Raw genomic sequence first — 22,868 nt, forward strand, 5'->3', positions numbered from 1 at the left:
CATCTTTTTACTCAACTTTGAAATTAATCAGAAAGCACAATACTCCATTTGTTTAAATGTAAGGTAAGAGTGAAACCACCTGCTTTTACTCTTACATCTCCAAATAGGAACTGCCATTTATATTTAAAAAAACACTTTTTTTTCCACGTTTATTCATTTTTGAGAGATAGAGACAGAGTGCAAGCAGGGGTGGGGCAGAGAGAGAGGGAGACAAAGAACCCGAAGCAGGTTCTGGGCTCCAAGCCTGCACAGAGCCCTACACGGGGCTTGAACTCACGAACCTGAGATCATGACCTGAGCTGAAGTTGGACGACTGAGCCACCCAGGTGCTCCCCCTTTTAAGGTTTTTAAGGGGAACTGCCATTTATATTTAATATGCACAGCAGACCCTGTTCTCCACTATTTTAGAATATAAGATCCATAATTGGCCCTCCTAAGCATGTTTTAGAAGCTTAAAGTATTATCTTCCCACCCCAAGTACTTCACAAAAGGCACTAATAACCTACTGTCTCTCTATGCACGAAGGCATGTTACTGACCCATTCTCTGCTTCCTTCTAAATTATCCTGCAGACTCTTTTTATATGCCGTGGAGCTGGAGAAAGAATTACACTACGTCAGTTTAAAACTAAACCGAGTGATGAGAAGGATTTCAGCTCTACAAAATTAAGACAAGTGCAGGCGAGAATCTGTGATACAATCATTGAGCATTTGTAACAAAGATTTATCCCTGTACTGAATTATTTCCTAAACATGTGCCCATTTCAGGTACACTTTAAAAACACTGTACCACCTATCATCAAGCTATCATCAGAGTATAACTAACAAAATGATTTCAACAAAAGATTTCCAGAAATTAAGTACCCCTGAATGGGCCTCACTGTGCAATCCAAACAGCACACTTCCAGAGTATACACACCGGTACATGTAAATGATTTTATAATGAGATTTATTATTAAATTCTAGGAACGTGGAGTTAAAGTATCAAATGCTGCATATAGTTCATGGGGCAGGTCTCTAATAGGTCATAAGCAGTTTTCTCAATGTTACCTAGAGTATAGGAACCGTTAGGTGTTTTCATCATGTACCATGTTATAACCTGTCCTGGCCATAAATAAATTAATAAATACCTATGATTCTGGAAAACCATTATATAAGACCCCAAATAAAGTAATCTCACCTCCATTCCTCCCAGTTTGAGGTCATCTAGAAAAAGCTAAAGTGTACAAGAACAAACTTACCAATCATCTACAGAATTTTCACTAATATTTTCAAACTGGAAATTCATCTAGAAAGATTCTAAAGTAACACATTTAAAGTTTCCTAAGTATTTCCTCAACTACTCTAAAAGCAAAATATACTGTAAAAACAAAGAGCAAGGTAGGAGTATCAGAGTTATGAGAAGTCAACTTAATGTATGAGAAATATGAATGAGGGTGCCGCAAAACCCCCGTCTGAGTGGTCATAAAGTTGTGTGAGGTAACTCTTCTATATTTTTAGCACGTTACATAAGTCCTCCTGGAAGAGCCATATGTTCTCTTGGCCCAAACAACATCATCTCACCATCATACTCAATTTCCACATTGGTGCTCAATAGATTTTAAATCTACCCACCTTCCTCAAGCCAGCCATGCATGCTCTTTTCTTAGAAACTGTACCTCAAGTATGCTTGATAGAATAATTCATTCCAACAAGAAATGCTGACTGTTCTCTCTGCATCTTCTAGACTTCCACAAGGCATTTAACAACATGGCCTTCCCTAGTCTTACCACTCCCCAGAGCTGTAGCCAGCCAAGTGGCTTAGTAACCATGTTGTCCCCCCGTGGTCCCTGAATGAGGTAATTCCAACAAAGCCCAAGAACATTAAGGCAAAGAAACACTTGAGGTCTCGATTTTTTGTCTTTTAACATCTAGTGAAAACAAAAAACATTTACAATGACTTAGAACATTCAAGTTCTTTTATTACAAAAGTCTATACAATGAAGTGCCAGACACAGCAATGCGATTATATTGGTGGTCATATATATCTATATATTATTTGTATATAGATATACTGTTTTTACTTGTACCAAAGTAAAACTCATCACAAACTGCCTAGTTCTACCACCTACTGCTCAACTATGACACACAAGTACTGTCACATAGCGTAAGTGCTGCCATGCTACTTTTATCTATTCTACTCGCAGCCAAACATTAACAGTGAATAATCAACACCATGAAGCAGCTGTTAATTCTAAAATGAAACCAGTCAGGCCACTGACTTATAAAAATATGGTACTCATATAGATTTAGCATTATAAAGAAGGAATATATTATTTAAAACATTTAAATAGTGCATATGGACATTTTTGCATGTGGTATATATAAACATTCATATAAAACAATACACAGTGCACATTAAATTAGATGTTTGGATACACTCCTGTCTGGAGACTGAAAGAAGTAAATGCACACTGCATGCTGGATTCAAATCAAAGTGATATGATACTTGTTTTGGCATTTTCAATTTCATTTTTCTAGGTATACGTTATGAACAACCTAGGCATACCAAAAGGAAACCACACAAAAAGGGCTGGATTTAGTGCTTTATTCCCCAGTAAAACTACATGTCCACCACCAATGAACATTCCCTCCCCCCGAAAAAGGCATTGCACACATAGGTGAAATGTGAAACACTAGAAACACTACTTATTATCAAGCTACTTCATGTGCTTACTATGTAATAGTGCTGCAAGTCTGAGGTTCGTGCTTCCCTCACCTTTATTAAAGAATGTTGCAGAGGTCCATTTTTACATGGAACTGTTAATATTAGCTAGTTAAGAAAATCACGCATGAGTTAATGCATGCAAACCATGGGCACAAAGTGAGACACTCATCAATCCAAAAAAGCACCAAGAAAAGAATTAACACTTAGATTAAGCCTGACCAGAATATGCTATTACTACTGTTAGCCCAAATAAAGTCACCATTCTGTGAAAACGATGAGCAGAATGATACCAGAAGAGTACTTGAAGGAAAGCCATGCAAAGCCAAAGAACAAAAAATCAGCTTAGAGTATATGACAAGGGGCATACCACTAGACATCTTTGAACACCACTACACAGCTGCTTTAAATAGCATGTGCTGAGCCAAAGTGGTCCTGTTAGAGGATGTTTTCTTCATGGATTTTGCCAATTAAAAGAGAAAAAAAAAATGATGTGACCCCCGGAAGGTACATGTAAAAAATGCAGTGGTATAGCCCTTGTTAAGAACAGATTTGATTCATGCATAATGAGTCTTTTGCCAACTTAGGCCCATCTGATTGAACACACAAATCTGAGCACCATCAGTGTTCCTACACAGACATGGCTATTTTCTCACATTATCTGGAGGTGGGTGGGAGGAAAAGTACAGGATCTGATGCAGACAAATCACATCATCACCAGCTCAAAAAGAATAACTGAGGAAACAAACAGTAACTTATGTCCCATAGGCAGCATGTGAAATGATTCAGTTCTGTGTGTGATGTGTGGTGTGTATGTTCACTATACTAATAAACAAGGTCACTTTTTGGTGTGCCCTCTGTTATCTTCATCCAGGAGCTGTGTGACCACTGAATTGCAAAATTTTGCTAACATATTACCTGTGAGAAACTTTCACTTTGGAAATTAAACAGAAATGTGTTCCACAGTAGGACTTGAAATTTCAGTTTGAGTTTGGTTTTCTAAGAAAACATAAGACATAGTTGCATATGTGCACATTTATAGGCTTTTCTTTCAAATTTTCAGTCATTCTGTAAGAAAAAGGCAACCGAAGAATTCAATGTGAAGATGTTCCTCTCAATTTTCTTCAGTAATTAAAAAAATAATAATAAAAGCAAAGTTGGTAACAACAAAAAGCTTGTATCTCCAAAGTTCTTGAAGTTGAAAGAATAAAGTACTAGTCTTTTGCTAACAGGATGTATCTGTAGTACAAAACAATGAAGAAAACTGATGTTTGCTAAAGGTGAAGAGGACAGTCTGTGGTTAATATGGAACACCACGCTCCCTAGAGAGGGTCTACTTACCCTCCCATCATTCTCTAGTGGCACCACAACCAAGTACAAAGTGATACTTTCTGAGTGCCTGACAAAATGAACTCAAGTACCAGCCAAGTACACACGATGATTGCTTCAGGGAATACAACTGATTTTTATGATGTTTTCAAGGAGTATATTTTATATGGATTTTGAAGAATCTTGTTTGCTGATAAGAACTTCAAGAAGCCTAAGTTTGGCTTTAATTTTCTTGTACTCCCTGTACTCCTCAAGCACTGGAACACGATCCTCCTTCTGGGCATTCCTAGGGAAGAAAATAAAATCTGTAATATTCTGGAGATCATCTGAAAAATAAAGTCCCAGAACTTGTCCTGATGTGAGACACAATGTTACCAAATGCAAATTCAAATAAAAAAACTGCTCTGCAAGAAGATAGATTACTGCACTAATTCCCCACACCCCATCCCCATGGAACAATCCTAAAATACTTTTTTTGATGAATTTCTCTACTGACAGATTCAATAATGCTATACTTATCGATGTTCATTGCAGAGAACCAGCAGAAGCCAAATACTTTAGTAACACACGCGCTGCTAGACTCTGTCAGGTCTGGAAGTGTATATCAAGTGCTAGAGGATTACAGTCAGTAATTTCATACATTTACTGTACTATGGCTTCAGTGAATTGAGAAGTAAAAGATCTTACCCACAGAAAAAAGCAGTTTTCTCACTTTATATTAATGACCCAATCCAATTCAGTTTAATCTCTAGGTAAAGCATCAAACCATCCTAAGTATAATTACAAAAAAGTTTTCTTCCATTAAGGCAAAGAATAAGAAGGTACTTGAAAAAATGCATTCTTACACTGAGTGTTTTTTAACCATTTTTGCCCACTATATAGAAAATTCTCAAAGTAAACACAGTTTGGAATTTGTAATATAGCTACTGGCTTGTTAAGACCACCCAGTTACATACATGGAGCAACTTTTCTGAGGTCTGAGATAACATTCATTTCTGTCCATCATCTGAACTAGAATGTATTTTTCTTAAAGAGTTCCACTGAGTCAACTGTGCCCCAGTTAGATAAAAACACATGCCATACTGTATTCTAGGAGCCACACTATTGACTGGCACCCTGTTGCACACCCTGAAAATACGAAGCCTGGAATGGCCCAAACATGCAGCCTAAGTAGCCACAGTCTTAGTGTTAAGGATCCACACTAGCTGTCACAGGACCCTTTACAAAAGGAAAAACCTTTTGTTTCACAAACACTGCCAAAAGGGTGAGGATGTAGAATTAAAAAACACAACATAACTGCCACTCAACCAAGCCCCTCTAGAACAACTCTGAAATATTTTATCAAGTATTGTTCCCCTAGCTCTTTTTCTTGCCATTAATAGCAGGACTTCCAAGTAAAAAGGAATGTTTTCTACTTTTTTTTTTCAATGATAACATGCTTATGTGCACAATTTATTTCTATTCCTATATATTCCTTTAATTTACCATATAAGCCCTTAAGTTTAAGAAGAAGGAAGACTCGGGGCACCTGGGTGGCTCAGTCGGTTAAGCATCTGACTTTGGCTTAGGTCATGATCTCATGGTTCGTGAGTTCGAGCCCCACATGGGTCTCTGTGTTGAGCTCAGAGCTTGGAGCCTGCTTCAGATTCTGTGTCTCCCTCTCTCTCTGCCCCTCCCCTACTAGTGCTCTGTCTGTCTCTCTCTCAAAAATAAATAAACATTGTAAAATAATTTAAAAAAAAAAAAAGGAAGAAGGAAGACTCAATTTTGTGATGTTCAACAAACCTTCCATTCTGTTGATAAAATGCTTCTTCAAATTCCCGTAACGTTTTACGTAGCTTCTTCTTTTCAGCTCTAGCTTTCCAAAGTTGTTCCAGTAATTCAGGCCTGAAATTTAAATGGAAAGAAAACATTATTGAAAGAACATTTTGACTCTTACCAGGGGTTCAAACACTGGCTACAAACTAAAGGCACCTCTACAGCAGTATTTAAAAAAACTTTTTCCCTAGGTAATCTTAAAGTGAAACCAGCGCTACTGTGGAAAACAATATGGAGACTGCTCAAAAAATTAAAAACAGAAGTTACCATATGATCCAGTAATTCCACTCCTATTTACCAAAAGAAAACAAAAACCCTAATTTGAAAAGAGATAGGCACCCTTATGTTTATTGCACCATTATTTACAATAGCCAAGATATGGAAGCAATCCAAGTGTCCATCAGTAGAGTAATGGATAAAGAAGATGTGGTGTACATAAACACACACACACACACACACACAGGAATATTACTGGGCCATAAAAAAGAAGGAGATCTTGCCATTTGCAACAACATGGATGAAACTAATGGGTATATAATGCTAAATGAATTAAGTCAAAGAGATAAAGACAAATACCCTATGATTTTACTTATATGTGGAATCTAAAAAACAAAATGAACAAATAATAGAGGTCTCATTAATACAGAGAACAAACTGGGTGGCTGTGAGGGAGGTAGACAGGTGAGGAGATAGATACAATAGGTGAACGGGATCTGAATGAGGCACAAACTTTCAATTATAAAATAAGTAAGTCACAAAGATGGAAAGTACAGCCCAGGGAATGTAGTCAATAATACTACAATAACATTGTATGGTGACCACACTTGCTGTGGTGAGCACTGAGTAATATATAGAATTGTCAAATCAATATGGTATACACCAACCTGAAACTAATAGAGCATGTTGGTTATACCTCAATTAAAAAAAAAAAGAAAAAAAAAAAGTGAAGCCAGGGCTGAAAACCAGTTATACACCATACCAGGGAAAGAAGCTGAGAGAGAACAAACCTAACTAGCTGATTCCTGTACTCCGTTATGAAGCAAATGCAGGATTTTAGTATCTTTAATATTTAAAACACAGTAAGTGATTTATAAATCACACTCTAAAAAGGGTCCATCTCTGAAGCACTACATTAATTCCCTCCAAGTTCTTGTTTACTTAACATTTACACCAGCATGTAAATTTTATTATACAAATAGGTTAAAATCACAAACCAGCAAACATACATAGAAGCTGCTCGAGTACTTGACAATCGGAGATCCAGAGCCAGTTTTTCCTGATTTTCTTCAACATCAGATTCAGAGTTTTCCAATGAAGACTGTGCCTGCACAGCAGTTTTCAAGATATCAGTTAGCTCAGAGGACAGAGTAACACCATCTTCTTCTTCTTCCTAAAAAGTTATTGAACAGATAAACAAGCCATGACTCAACTTTTTCCTTAAGAAAGACATCAGAGAATGAATTCTCTTAAGGATTACCTTGATTTCTTCAAAAAAATGGGCAGTTTCTCCTTCTATGATTGGTTGTAACATCTGACCCCTTCGCTTGGTAGATGGAGATCCCTGTAACATAAAAATGGTTTACACTTTAAATATTTAAAGCATTCAAGGAAGCTTCATTCACTATGAACAGATATAAAACTTTTATTTTCAAAATCTTAACCACATGAAATAAAATTTTTAGGATTCCTTAGTAAATTTATTTTTGTTTATGTTTTCTTATTACGTATGCACAAGAGTGCTAAATGTTCATTTATGTCTGGATACTCTAAAAGAGCTCATTCAATAAATATTTAAAAAAATTTTTTTTTCAATGTTTATTTATTTTTGGGGGGACAGAGACAGACAGAGCATGAACAGGGGAGGGGCAGAGAGAGAGGGAGACACAGAATCGGAAACAGGCTCCAGGCTCTGAGCCATCAGCCCAGAGCCTGACGCGGGGCTCGAACTCAAGGACCGCGAGATCGCGAGATCGCGAGATCGCGAGATCGCGACCTGGCTGAAGTCGGACGCTTAACCGACTGTGCCACCCAGGCGCCCCAATAAATATTTTTTAAAAAAGAAAGTATTACATGCAATTTTATTTGGGGCATTTGCCTTTTTAACAATAGCTGTCAATAGCTTTCATTTTCCCTTTTTATGGCTAACTGATATTCCAATATTTGGGTAAAGCACAATTTGTTTATCTATCAGTTGCTGGACATGTGGGTTTTTTCCTATATTTTAGCCATTAGGAATGATGCTGTATGAACAATTGTGTACAAGTTTTTGTACAGACATATTTTCAATTCTCTGAGGCATATACCTAGAAGGAGAATTGCTAGGTCAAATGGCAACTCTATGTTTAACCTTTTGAGGAACTGCCAAACTAGTTATGAAAGTTAGCTGCACCATTTAACATTCTATCAGCAGTGTGTAAGCATTCCAATTTCTCCACATCCTTGTCAACACGGTTATCTTTTCTCATTAAAGCCATACTAGTGGGTATAAAGTGGTATGTGAATGTGGTTTATTGCATTTCCTAATAACTAATGATGCTGAACATCTTGTTTTCAAGTGCCTAATGGCCACTTATAGATCGCTGAAGAAATGTTTATTCAAATCCTTTGTCCACTTTTTAATTGGGTTATTTAACTTTTTGTTATTAAACTCTAAGAGTTCTTTATATATTCTGGTACCAGTCCCTTATCAGATACATGATTTACAAACATTTTATCCCATTCTGTTGGTTGTCTTTTCAATTCAAAATGTCCTTTCATGCACGATTTTCTTTTTAATTTTGATGAGGTCCAATTTATTTTAATTTTTTTTTTTTACAGTGTTTTTGCTGTCATATCCAAGAAAACCCGGCCTAATTCAAGATTGCAAAGATTTATTCTTCTATTTCTTATGACTTTTATAGTTTTAGCTCTTACAATTAGGTCAATGAACCATTCTGAGTTAAATTTTGTGTGAGATAAGGGTCTACATTCATGCTTTTTTTTTTTTTTTTTTGCACGTGAATACTCAATGGTCTCAAGAACATTTGCTGAAAAAAATTATTCTTTCCTACCAAACTGTCTTGGCTTAACTTTGTTTTTTTTTTAAATGAAATTTATTGTCAAATTGGTTTCCATACCACATCCAGTGCTCATCCCAAAAAATGTCCTCTTCAATACCCATCACCCACCCTCCCCTCCCTCCCACCCCCCATCAACCCTCAGTTTGTTCTCAGTTTTTAAGAGGCTCTTATGCTTTGGCTCTCTCCCACTCTAACCTCTTTTTTTTTTTTTTTCCTTCCCCTCCCCCATGGGTTTCTGTTAAGTTTCTCAGGATGCACATAAGAGTGAAAACATATGGTATCTGTCTTTCTCTGTATGGCTTATTTCACTTAGCATCACACTCTCCAGTTCCATCCACATTGCTACAAAGGGCCATATTTCGTTCTTTCTCATTGCCATGTAGTACTCCATTGTGTATATAAACCACAATTTCTTTATCCATTCATCAGTTGATGGACATTTAGGCTCTTTCCACAATTTGGCTATTGTTGCGAGTGCTGCTATAAACATTGGGGTACAAGTGCCCCTATGCATCAGTACTCCTGTATCCCTTGGGTAAATGTCTAACAGTGCTACTGCTGGGTCATAGGGTAGGTCTATTTTTAATTTTTTGAGGAACCTCCACACTGTTTTCCAGAGTGGCTGCACCAGTTTGCATTCCCAACAACAGTGCAAGAGGGTTCCCGTTTCTCCAGCATCTATAGTCTCCTGATTTGTTCATTTTAGCCACTCTGACTGGCGTGAGGTGATATCTCAGTGTGGTTTTGATTTGTATTTCCGTGATGAGGAGCGACGTTGAGCATCTTTTCATGTTTGGCTTAACTTTTACACTTCAAATTTCTCTATGTGATCGTCATATTTAGGAATCCCATAAGATCTAGTAATGCTTCCTAAAGCTTCAGTTTTATTTTTAAAAAACTTGTGGATTTCTCAAATGGTTTTCATAAAGAAATTTGAAGACTTTGAATTTGAATTATGAAAATGTCACTGACACATAGAATGCCTTGTAATCAAAGAATTAAGATGTGTATCAAATATGTGCAAATATAAACTACACAGGATTCCTTATTCAAAGAAAACTGATTTTATCTAAATGAAATAGTGTTGGGATGAGCAACTAAAAAAAAGCAGCCAATTAAAAAGAATCCATTTATATGGGAATTAAATAAAAAATGCTCAGAAAGCCAATATGAGCCTTCTAATAATGAGTAGTCAAAGCCTGAAAGAAACCCCCATGCAAGTGACTATCAATCTAAAAATGACCCTACATGCCTAAGCAAACCATGAGTTCCACTGAATTAATTCCTACAAGATGATTCAGAATGGGCTACATGCAGCTTTCTATTTGAGCCTGAGAGAAATCTAGAGTCATAGTATCTATGGGTTAATTTGGGGATAGCAATTAATTTGTACGTATCATTTGTTCTTCTCTAAAAATGTACACCAATGTGAATGCGTATTATTTTAATACTTCTTCACTAAAAAAGATGAACTTGAAAAAAAATCAGTTTATTAGATTGTACAATTAATTAAGTCAACATCATCATGACAGCTATCACAAAACTAATGTGTTTCTTTTTTTTATTATTTCTTCAAATATTTTTTTTTATTTTTTCAATATATGAAATTTATTGTCAGATTGGTTTCCATACAATACCCAGTGCTCATCCCAAAAGGTGCCCTCCTCAGTACCCATCACCCACCCTCCGCTCCTTCCCACCCCCCATCAACCCTCAGTTCTCAGTTTTTAAGAGTCTCTTATGCTTTGGCTCTCTCCCACTCTAACCTCTTTTTTTTTTTTTTCCTTCCCCTCCCCCATGGGTTTCTGTTAAGTTTCTCAGGATGCACATAAGAGTGAAAACATATGGTATCTGTCTTTCTCTGTATGGCTTATTTCACTTAGCATCACACTCTCCAGTTCCATCCACGTTGCTACAAAGGGCCATATTTCGTTCTTTCTCATTGCCATGTAGTACTCCATTGTGTATATAGACCACAATTTCTTTATCCATTCATCAGTTGATGGACATTTAGGCTCTTTCCACAATTTGGCTATTGTTGAGAGTGCTGCTATAAACATTGGGGTACAAGTGCCCCTATGCATCAGTACTCCTGTATCCCTTGGGTAAATTCCTAGCAGTGCTACTACTGGGTCACAGGGTAGGTCTATTTTTAATTTTCTGGGAAACTCCACACTGCAAAACTAATGTGTTTCAAACACATGAATTTATCAGCAAAGTTGCAGGATACAAAATTAATGTACAGAAATCAGTTGCATTCTTATATACTAATAATGAAGCAACAGAAAGACAAATAAAGAAACTGATCCCATTCACAACTGTACCAAGAATCCTACAATACCTAGGAATAAACCTAACCAAAGATGTAAAAGATCTGTATGCTGAAAAAGCTTATGAAGGAAATTGAAGAAGATACCAAGAAATGGAAAAAACAATCCATGCTCATGGATTGGAAAAGTAAATATTGTTAAGATGTCAATAATACTCAAAGCAATCTACACATTCAAAGCAATACCAATTAAAATTGCATCAGCATTCTTCTCGAAGCTAGAACAAGCAATCCTAAAATTTGTATGGAACCACAAAAGACCCAGAATAGCCAAAGTAATATTGAAGAAGACCAAAGCGGGAGGCATCACAATCCCAGACTTTACCCTCTACTACAAAGCTGTAAGCCATCAAGACAGCATGGTATTGGCACAAAAACAGACACATACACCAATGGAATAGAACAGAGACTCCAGAATTGAACCCACAAAAGTATGGCCAACTCATCTTTGACAAAGCAGGAAAGAATATCCAATGGAAAAAAGACAGTCTCTTTAACACATGGTGCTGGGAGAACTGGACAGCAACATGCAGAAGAATGAAACTAGACCACTTTCTTACACCATTCACAAAAATAAACTCAAAGTGGATGAAAGACCTGAATGTGAGACAGGAAACCATCAAAACCCTAGAGGAGAAGCAGGAAAAAACCTCTCTGACCTCAGCCACAGCAATTTCTTACTTGACACATCTCCAAAGGCAAGGGAATTAAAAGCAAAAATGAACTACTGGGACCTCATGAAGATAAAAAGCTTCTGCACAGCAAAGGAAACAATCAACAAAACTAAAAGGCAACCGATGGAATAGGAAAGGATATTTGCAAATGACATACCGGATAAAGGGCTAGTATCCAAAATCTATGAAGAGCTCACCAAACTCCACACCCGAAAAACAAATAATCCAGTGAAGAAATGGGCAGGAAACATGAACAGACACTTCTCTAAAGAAGACATCCATATAGCCAACAGGGACATGAAAAGATGCTCAATATCACTCCTCATCAGGGAAATACAAATCAAAACCACACTCAGATATCACCTCACGCCAGTCAGAGTGGCTAAAATGGCAAATCAGGAGACTATAGATGCTGGAGAGGATGTGGAGAAACGGGAACCCTCTCGCACTGTTGGTGGGAATGCAAACTGGTGCGGCCACTCTGGAAAACAGTGTGGAGGTTCCTCAAAAAATTAAAAATACATCTACCCTATGACCCAGCAATAGCACTGCTAGGAATTTACCCAAGGGATACAGGAGTGCTGATACATAGGGGTACTTGTACCCCAATGTTTATAGCAGCGCTTTCAATAATAGCCAAATTATGGAAAGAGCCAAAATGTCCATCAACTGATGAATGGATAAAGAAGTTGTGGTTTATACATACAATGGAATACTACTTGGCAATGAGAAAGAATGAAATATGGCCTTTTGTAGCAACATGGATGGAACTGGAGATGGAGAGTGTTATGCTAAGTGAAATAAGTCATACAGAGAAAAATAGATACCATACGTTTTCACTCTTATGTGGATCCTGAGAAACTTAACAGAAGACCATGGGGGAGGGGAAGGGGAAAAAAAGAGAGGGAGGGAAGCAAATCATAAGAGACTCTTACAAACTGAGAATAAACTGAGGGTTGATGGGGGATGGGAGGGAGGGGAAAGTGTGTGATGGGTATTAAGGAGGGCACCTGTTGGGATGAGTAAGGGGTATTGTAAGAAAACCAATTTGACAATAAATTTCATATTAAAACACACACGCGCGCGCACGCGCGCACATTTAAATTGAAAGAAACTAGGCCAGGGTCTGAAATTTGTTTTTTGTGGGGGACACCTGCTGGCTCATTTGGTTAAGCATTCAACTCTTGATTTCACCTCAGGTCATGGTTGTGAGATCGAGTCCCATGTGAGCCCCATGTTGCATCAGGCTGTGTGCTGGGCATGGACCTGCTTAAGAATCTTTCTTCCTCTCCCTTTGCCCCTCCCCACTTGTAATGGGAAGGGGAAGGGAAGGGGAAGGGAGCGAGAAGAGAGGGGGAGAGAGAGGGAGGGAGAGAGAGAGAAAGAGAAGGGAAGAGAAAAGAGAGGGAGGGAGGGAAAGAAAGGAAGAGAGAGAGAGGAAGAGAGGAAGGAAGGAAGGAAGGAAGGAAGGAAGGAAGGAAGGAAGGAAGGAAGGAATCGTTTTTTTTTAATTCCACAAGGTAGCTGACCCTGGGTGTATCACTCCTTAGCCCCAGTTTCATCATGTGTGAAAAGGAGGCTATTATCTGCTACCTGTTCTGACTTGTCAAGATTTAATAACATCTTCTTTTATGATATACATAGAGTGCTTTTACAAGTGCCTGGGAGATGGGAGGTACACACTGATTGTTAATTTCCTATCTTCGAAAAACAGTAACCTCACCTTACATATACAATTCTTGCTACTTTAGCTGTGTATTTCTCCAATATACCACCATAAAAGTATTTTTTAAAGGGTAGGCCTTGGTAGAACGAACTAGATAAAGCTTTGTGTGTTTTACTCACAAGGACAGGAGTGATGCTAGCTCTTGTCAGCATCTGTTTTACAAGTCTGTATCTCTCATAGAGAGGTTTCACAATGTGTCTTTCTTCCCTGGTCACCTAAAGCAAGGAAAATGGCAATTACCTAGTCATCAGAAAATTTGAAGTCCAAAGCATTAAGCAATATGACTTTCACCCAATTTTTAAGAAGTTATTTTAAATAAATAGGCAATCTCATGAATGCAGGAAACAGTGCTCTATAAAACAGCTCTGCAGATGTGGGCCACAAAGGAGATTCGTTATCTTTTTTAAGATGGAAAATCAAATGTTTTTAGCAAGAGACACTTACCGGCCTTCCATGTTGACTTTCATAGTAAAGAAGACTTTTCTGGAGAGAAGTTTTCTCTTCTATCAAGTGATCTTTTGTCATTTTCTACAATTTAAAAGAAAAAAAAATTAAAAAACCACTCTCACTGGCATCATCATAATTTTCATCATCCCCACAACGTAAATAATTAGGGTAAAAGGGCAGCCAATCACCACTCCAGCCTAGAATAATACAGTCTTTCCTGGGGCACCTGGCTGGTTCAGTCTGTTAGTATGCAACTCTTGATCTTGGGGCTGTGAGTTTGAGCCCCATGATGGATATAAAGATTACTTAAAAAAAATATTTTTAAAAAAAGAATGCAGCCTTTCCTTACAGATTTGCAGACATTTTTCGAATGTAGTCTTCTAATAAGGAGGTACCAACCCTCTTTGGTGGCTTATTTATATTTTACCTAAATAAATTATGAATAGTAAGTTAAATTCTTTTTGTCCAATATTCTAATCTATAAAATAGGGATACTAGACCCTACCTCATAGGGCTTTACTGAGGACTAAATGAGTTAATATGTTACAAAGGCATTTATAATAGTGCCTACCTACCACACAACAGGCACACACAAATGCCTATTGTTTAATTTTGCAGTCTTCTATTAGCATTGTAACTATAATTTCATATACACACATAAAACACACACACACAATAGCACAGATCTAATAATCTAGCATTTCTACTAAACTATTAAGAAAATCTGGCAGCAGTATAGTAGATAAATCATGAAAAAGTGAAACACTGCCAATTTGTGACCTAGACTTCTACTGTATAAGCTCAGTTTCCCTTCCTATATGATGCTTTCTTTATATGCAATACTCATCTCCTATCTTTCAATACTCTAAACTGTAACAGAGGAAAGACATCCCAAATTTATTTGCCCACAGAACCTTCCCACTTTGTTCCACAGGACCACCTTTTAACATCTCAACAAACCGATGTTCCACTGAACAGCCTTTTGAACATCAGACCAAATAGACTCTCTACTTACTCCCAGGGTGAGACAATCTATGTTTCTCACCAGAGTGGAAGAGAGGTAAAATTTAAAAAAAAAAAAAAAAAAAATCACTGGATATTATCTTCCTATAACTAATACATTAGATTATATACATCCAGTAGAGGACAGCTAGGGATAGCCTATAAAACACTGTGATTTCAACCTCAAGCCAGCACCTTAAACCTAAGACAATGAATTCAAATTACGATGATCCAATCAAAATCATCTCTAGAGACTCTTAAAAACTGAGAACAAACCGAGGGTTGATAGGGGGTTGGAGGGAGGGGAGGGTAGGTGATAGGTACTGAAGAGGGCATCTTTTGGGATGAGCACTGGGTGTTGTATGGAAACCAATTTGACCATAAATTTCATATATTCAAAAAAAAATCATCTCTAGAAAACTGGGTGGAGAGAGGGGACAGGAGGTTGGCTGATCTAACACAAAACTGAAAAATAAGAAAAGTGGAGGGAGGGAAGTGATTAAAAATTCTAATCTAGCCCTGTTCAAGGGAGACAAACACTTCCAATATTTCGATTTTGAGAAAGGTGTACTCTGTTGTCAAGCTAGGGATGAGCATCAGGATCAGGGCTCATCACTGCCTACACAAAAGTTCACCTGAGACCAACTCTATATTCTCTCAGCAAATCTCATCTGATAAATAATTTGGGTTGCCAAATGCTCTGACCAGGACTGTCCTAGGAATGGGCTTTATTGAGTTACAGTTCTTCGAAAAAACTCTTTTATTTAATCCTCACAACCATATTGTGTTAGCACTTTAAAGGACATAATCATATCCATGTGAGTCATAGGACTGTTGAAAGGACACAGGGGCAAAATGGAAATAACACAATGAGTCAGGGCCTGCAAAAGCTAAGAACTCAATACAAGTAACTATTAAGACACAAGGCTAAGACTCAAGCTCAGTTATGTTTACACTCTTTATATACTCATCTTGCCAAGTGTCTCCAATATAAATAAACAGATCAGCATTCTCGTTTCTTTAGTTTTACTTTTTTTTTTTTTTAAGCTCTTATTCCCAAGTAGTCTCTTCACCCAATGTAGGACTCAAACTCACTCCCAAGCCCCTGAGAGTCGCATGCTTTACCAACCAAGCCAGCCAAGTGCCCCTTAGTTTTACTACTGTGACTCAGTCCCAGAATGACTGGACACTTCCGGTGTGGAGATAAAAACATGTTTATCTGCAAACTTGGGGAGCATCCTCAAACCAGTAAGACCACCTACACAATTCTATGCCACTGGGGTAATTATTTTGTTTCAGGGACTCTAAAGGCTAGTCTGGGCAAAAAGCATAGGTCAAGATTACTTTGATATCTTCTGGAAGACACCTCTCAACACGTTTTTCTTTCAGTCTTTTCAGAATAAGTTCAAGTGTTGCTTCCTTAGATGGCTTCTTCTCCTTCTGAATAACCCTGGATTCATCTTCATTCTCTTCATCTTCATGGTCTAGAGAAGAGCCAAAGCTTTTTGGAAGAGTGTTACTACGTGGGCGTGTCTGAGGTACAAATTCTCCATCAGAGCTTTTGTGTTTTGCATCTACATTTCAGAACCAAGACCACAGGTTAGTAATATTGACTTTGTTAAAGATGCAAAAGAATAAGCATGATCTACAACAGGAGAGTAGACATTAACAGCACACAGGCTCAGATATTTCAAGGTTAAATGAAATATTTAAATTCTACAGACAGCAAGCTACACCATTCATTCTTTCAGCCATTATTCATAGAAAACCTACCATAAAGAAAGATTCTCTAATAAGCACTGGTGATACAGTAATAAACAAAGAGACATGGTCCCTGTTTTCATGGAGCATATATTCAAGGAAGTAAAAACAAAAAACAAGTAATCAGATTCATAAAATAATTTCAAAGAGTGCTAAGTGCTATAAAGAGAACAGGGGACTGCCATTTGCAACTACGTGGATGGAACTGAAGGGTATTATGCTAAGTGATATTAGTCAGAGAAAGACAAATATACGACTTCACTCATGAGGACTTTAAAATACAAAACAGATGAACATAAGGGAAGGGAAGGAAAAATAATACAAAAACAGGGAGGGGGACAAAGCATAAGAGACTCTTAAATATGGAGAACAAACAGAGTGTTACTGGAGGGGTTGTGGGATGGGGGATGGGCTAAATGGGTAAGGGGCATTAAGGAATCTACTCCTGAAATCATTGTTGCACTATATGCTAACTAACTTAGATGTACATTTAAAAACATAAATTAAAAAAAAAAAAAAGAAGAAGAAGAGAACAGGGGATGACATCACAGTGCCAAAAGGAACGTGGTTTGGGGGAAGAGCGACTACATTGAATGGACTGACAAAAAAGGACTTTCTGAGATGGTGACATCCTAATTGAACATGGAAGAAGCAGCAGCTAACCTAGCATAGAAGATTTGGGGGAAGAGCATTCCTCCCCAACTGAGGCAACAGCCAATGCACAGGCCCTGAAGCATGGCATGTTTAAGGAACAGAAAATGAGAGTAGAATATGATAAAATGGCCTAAGGGCACAATAGGCAAGGTCTTGAAAGCCATGGTAATGGGTTTATTCTAATTGAAGAAGGAAGCCACAATGAGGCCTCTGAAGATAAGTAACAGTTTTAAAAGATAATTCTGGCTGCTATGCAGAGAATGAACTGTAAGACAACATAAGTTGAAGAAAACTGGAAAATTAGTTAAGAGACTAATGCTGGTCAATTTAATACACTTATCAGTAACACACTCAAGGTAATGATTTTCACTGGTGGTTGGAAACTAGCATTAAACAAGGAAATACTTAATAGAATTGTACGGGAAAATTCTAAAGAGGTAAGAGAACTTATTTTAACCACAGGGGTGTAAACTCAATGACCACAGGGACACTGTCTTATCCACTACTATAGGCTCAGATGTCTACAAGATTTGGTACTTAAAGATAATAAAAATTCTGTTGAATAAATTCAAATGAATATACCAAAATGTAATGCTCCAGATTATAAACCCATACTTGGTACAGATAATTTTTTAAGGATTAACAATTACCAAAAAGCATGCTGACTAAGCACCCACAAAGTAAATATAACTTAGCAACTACTGTACTGGGCCAAACCAACCCACTAACAAAGACTTAGTTTTAAATTAAAGACAATTTTTAGTCTCTGTAGTATAAACAGTTCATTATGATAGTCTTTGATTAAATACCCACCAACAATTCTTAATGAAATACCTACCAAATCCAAAACTGCTTAATATTTGAAATGTATTTCAGATAAATTTCATAACATCACCTATGAACATATACTTTACGGCCCCTTTCAAAACACTATTACTAACAGAAACACAAGAAAGACATCTGGAAGAATATAGAACTACAACTTTGACCATAACTAAGAGAACAAAATGAAGCTTTTATTTTTGCCAGTGTCTCAGATTTTAAATTATCAAAAATTATAACCATAATTCTCATAGAATATAACTCTCATTAATTCATGTCATAGAATTATTAGTTCATGTAATTTTCATGTAATGAGAATACTAAAATAGTGAGAATAAAACATACTACTTAAATGCAAATATATTGTAAAAATGATGTGTTTTCTACCTTTAATTTGCTTCCGCAGTTTAGTAAGCTCTGTCATCCATTTTAATACCTTTGGATTGGCCGCAATATCACTGTAGGAGGGCTGAAAAATTAAGGAACACTGACCCCTCTGTGGTAAGCAATAATTGTTCATTTATGCCCAAATAATATTTTACAGTTCCTACAGCAGAGATTTCGCCCAGTCCTTGCTTCATCTTACCTTATTTAATGTAGACAGAATGGGATATCAAGTAAAGCTCTCTCACAGCAGGGTGTAGCAACTGACAAAAGCCACATTTGAAAATGTCTTCTGACTCCAAGTATAGGATTCTTTTCACTTCACACGCTCTAATTAAATATCTCTCCCCTATCCCTCTCACTCCCGAACTTTCCCCCTGCTCCCCTTGCTACTTGTGGGTTTTGAGGAAACAGAAATAGCATTAATGTGGTTTGTTAATGTAAAGTATTTCCTTTAAAAATTATACAAGCTTGGGGCGCCTAGGTGGCAAAGTTGGTTAAGCGTACAACTCTTGATCTCGGCTCAGGTCATGGTCTCACAGTTTGTGAGTTTGAGCCTTGCGTCAGCCTCTGCGCTGATGGTGCAGAGTCTGCTTGGGATTCTGTCTCTCCTCTCTGCCCCTCCCCGGCTTGTGCTCTCTCTCAAAATAAATTTAAAAAACCTAAAAAAAATGTTTTTAATAAAGTAATTTTCCATTAAAAAAATTATACAATCTTTTTCGCCAATGGAAATCTAAAAATACAATGGTAAGAACACTGGCCTGGAAATGAGGCGGCTAAGGATCTATATAATCTCAGTTCTACATGATCAGTATTTCTCTGTACATCTCAACTTCTCTATCTAAGGAAAGAGATGGAATAATGCTCGCCAAAGAACTTCCTCCCAGTTCCAATAGTTCTACCAAACCCTGAACAATGCTACAAATTTACCTTGTTATTTCTTTCCCTTTCAAACTGTTCCTCAAATTGTCTAATTTTTTTCTGAAGTTTCTTGACCAACTGATATGGTGTTCTATCTTCTCTTTTTTCATCTTTTGAACTGAAGGATGATCTTCGAATCCTGAATTAAAACAAGAAGCAGATACTGTTAGTTCAAGTTATTATAGACGGTAGCTAGAGTTCTCGTGGGGTTCATGTCAATGTACAAAAATACCAAATTACTATGAGATGTACACCTGAAACTAAGAGATTTTTTTTTCATTTTATTTTTAAGTAATTTCTATACCCAATGTGGGGCTCAAACCTACAACCCTGAGATCAAGCATGCTCTACTGACTGAGCCAGCGAGGTACCCCTGAAACTAAGAGAATATTAATACTGTATGTCAATTTTATTTCAATAAAAAATAAAGAGGGGAGCCTGGATGGCTCAGTCAGTTAAGCATCTGACTCTTGATTTCGGTTCAGGTCACGATCTCATGGTTCACGAGATGGAGCCACATATTGGGCTCTACACTAACAGGGATTCTCTTTCCTCCTCTCTCTCTCTCTCTGCCCCTCCCCCGCTCACGCTCACTCACTCTGTGTCAAAATGACTGAATTTAAAAAATAAAAAAAGAATATTAAAACAAAAATAAAGAAGCTACCCAGTTGAAAATTGTTACCAACACTGTATCTCTTATTACTCTGATATAAAATAATGCCATTTCCAAGAAGCAAATCTTTAAAGTAACATTAAAGAACAGGTAGTAAAAAAAACACCTTTCACAATAGTGTTACAGACCACAACATCAGGTTATGCAAGCAGTGTTGAAAACAATTTGTAATCACTCAAAAGTCGTTTGGACAAAGGCCGAAAAGAAGCAAAGGTGCCTAGCAGCAGAGAGTTCTTTTTGTGTTCAAACTGCAAAGGAAAGGTTTTGACATTCAGAATCAATTTAGTTTTGACAATAAAAACATTAGGGACTGGTGAGCTCCACTTGCTGCTTCCCTTCCAGAGTTTATTTCAGTCATAAGTGAATAAATGAGTATGTACACTGTGAGGAAATGTCTATTAGAGAGCGAACCCTCAATGAACTCAGAATTTAGGGGAAGGGGCCCTTCCTAAAAATTACAAAAGTGTTTTTCATGATACAGGGGGAAAGGCTGTGAACAGCAAAGTCTAGAGGATCAAATCTCTCAAAGGACCTGGTGACATAATAGGAATGACCTCTCATAAGTACATAAAAATAATGCACCTAGTAAAAGAAAGTGCCTTAGATGAGGAATCCAGTGTTTCTGGGTCATGAAGGAAACGCTGGCTTTGCCCAAAATCTAAACTACGGTGCGATAATATTGGGGGACAGTCCTCTTCCAGGGGGTGATGATTCATTCTTCCAGCTTGTGGAGAGAGCTGAGCTTCTCCAGAGTCAGAGTCTTCCTGCCAAGACTTAAAAGCAGGAAATGGCTCTGTAAAACAAACACAAAGAATAGTACCATGGGTCTCTTGGTTCCACATGCAAAAAAGTCACACAATTATCAACTATGTTGTCTTTAAATCATATTATGCAGTGGTTCGTATAATATTTATTGTATACTTTTTTAAAAAACAAGGGATACAGGATCTTCATAAAGCCTATTATAGTGTATAATTTTCTAAGCTTCATTTGTCTTGTTTAGCTCAAGAGTTCTATTTTCATAGAAGGAATTACACCTTAAATTTCTGAACCCAGTCACAAAGCAAGAAAAAACACTGTCAAGCTCTTTAAAGTTATATTAGTTATTATTTTTCAAGTGCTGTTTTAGAAACAGTAAACACTCGATAGCCCTCAATAATAGCTGCCAGGTGAATAAACTATGCCTCACTGTCAAGTGGCTATGTTAAAAGTAGAAGCCATTCCCCATACTATTTACAACACTCACCAAACAGAGCTCTCTGACCCCAAAAGAATTCTTAACATTTCCAAATGAGGAGCTAACTAACCTGACAGCACCTGGCCACTGGCATTAAATTGTGGTTATTTTCTATTACAGGATTCCTATGTTTAATATGTATCCTAATAATTAAAACCCAACAGTATTACTGACAAAATTTATCAGCATTAATCCTTAAGCACATTTATCTTAGTGGAGTTATCCCATCTGTCATCACATGAAACCACACTGATATATTTGATGTCTGTGCACACATAAGGTTTGATTACATACAGAACACATACAAATAAACATACAATCCACAAATATACTCCAAATACAAAAATATAAGTGTCACTGAAGTCCAGAAGGGAGAAAAACTTTTCCATCTATACATTAATTTTATTTATAACTACAATTTAAAATTCTGATGTATGGCCATTAACAATAGCAAAAATGAGTTTTTAAGTATTTTTGGATGCAAAGATGGCTTGACAGTGTCAAAAATCAATGTTGTTCTTTTCTTTTTCTTCACACAAGTGAATAAAATTACTTTAGTAATTTAATTTAACTTTATACGTTAGCAATTTAAAGCATTACATTTTTTTCCAGGGTAATAAGAACATAATATAGTTTGTTTTTAAAGCCCAGATCAATCTGATAACTAAAAATTGGGTACAAAGCGTGCAATCCCACAACAAACCCAGCAATAAAGTGATTTTCAAAGCAACCCTTGTACCTGCTCCCCAGCAAGTAACTGGTAATAAACATTTTATGAGAAATCTCCTGTTTTAAGAAAAGAGAGAAATAATAAAAACAATTTTTTCTGGGTATCATTTTTAACCCAGAACAGTTTTCCTAATATATGGGGACAGCAGGAGAAGGGCTCATAAAAAGGCAAACAAAGTGAACCATAAAAAGGCAAAAAACTAAACTATGGTGAACCATACTTACCCTCCCCATCTCTCTGCAGATGCATTGTTTTGAAATCAATGAGGGGAAAAGTGATAGGGCATGACGCTAATAAAATGGAAAAAATGGCAAAAAATACTAAAGTGAACACACAGCACAGTCAGAACAAACCATACACATAACTAACACAAAGCCAAAGATACCAAAAACATTTCCCTAAAACCAGTTAGGCATTCTGCTCAAAAACTTTATTCAAAGAAATTACTACTAACCAAACTTTAAAAACAAACACAAACATACATTTCCATTTCAGCAAGCAAGGCAAAAAAATCAAAGTAGTGCTGTTTTATTAAAACTCAAACATAAAACTGAAGAAATGGAAACTCTTAACCAAGTACTGTTTGAAGCTTTTCAGTAT

The 22,868-nt window shown here is 37.0% G+C and overlaps 2 protein-coding genes across 12 annotated transcripts in view; one reads left to right on the forward strand and one right to left on the reverse strand.

Annotated features, from left to right (window-relative positions):
• Positions 1–1,012, forward strand: part of PKD2L2 (polycystin 2 like 2, transient receptor potential cation channel) — a 42,142-nt gene extending 41,130 nt beyond the window's left edge. For all 4 annotated transcript variants that reach the window (XM_047850644.1, XM_047850656.1, XM_047850636.1 and 1 more), the window contains one exon: positions 572–1,012. In XM_047850644.1, coding sequence (XP_047706600.1) covers positions 572–668 — 97 coding nt within the window. In that variant the 3' untranslated portion in view covers positions 669–1,012. The remainder of the gene's footprint in view (positions 1–571) is intronic.
• A 926-nt stretch (positions 1,013–1,938) lies between these two features.
• Positions 1,939–22,868, reverse strand: part of FAM13B (family with sequence similarity 13 member B) — a 91,574-nt gene continuing 70,644 nt past the window's right edge. For 3 of the 8 annotated variants that reach the window (XM_047850575.1, XM_047850603.1, XM_047850570.1), the window contains 11 exons: positions 22,493–22,558; positions 20,884–21,094; positions 19,638–19,767; positions 18,711–18,792; positions 16,431–16,660; positions 14,082–14,165; positions 13,757–13,852; positions 7,327–7,410; positions 7,076–7,239; positions 5,817–5,918; positions 1,939–4,317 (listed from right to left, as the gene is read on the reverse strand). In XM_047850575.1, the coding sequence (XP_047706531.1) occupies positions 4,194–4,317; positions 5,817–5,918; positions 7,076–7,239; positions 7,327–7,410; positions 13,757–13,852; positions 14,082–14,165; positions 16,431–16,660; positions 18,711–18,792; positions 19,638–19,767; positions 20,884–21,094; positions 22,493–22,558 (1,373 nt within the window). In that variant the 3' untranslated portion in view covers positions 1,939–4,193. The remainder of the gene's footprint in view (positions 4,318–5,816; positions 5,919–7,075; positions 7,240–7,326; positions 7,411–13,756; positions 13,853–14,081; positions 14,166–16,430; positions 16,661–18,710; positions 18,793–19,637; positions 19,768–20,883; positions 21,095–22,492; positions 22,559–22,868) is intronic. The other 5 variants (XM_047850612.1, XM_047850582.1, XM_047850599.1 and 2 more) reach the window with 4 other exon arrangements.

This window comes from Prionailurus viverrinus, chromosome A1 (assembly GCF_022837055.1).
Source record: "Prionailurus viverrinus isolate Anna chromosome A1, UM_Priviv_1.0, whole genome shotgun sequence".
NCBI lineage: Eukaryota > Metazoa > Chordata > Mammalia > Carnivora > Felidae > Prionailurus > Prionailurus viverrinus.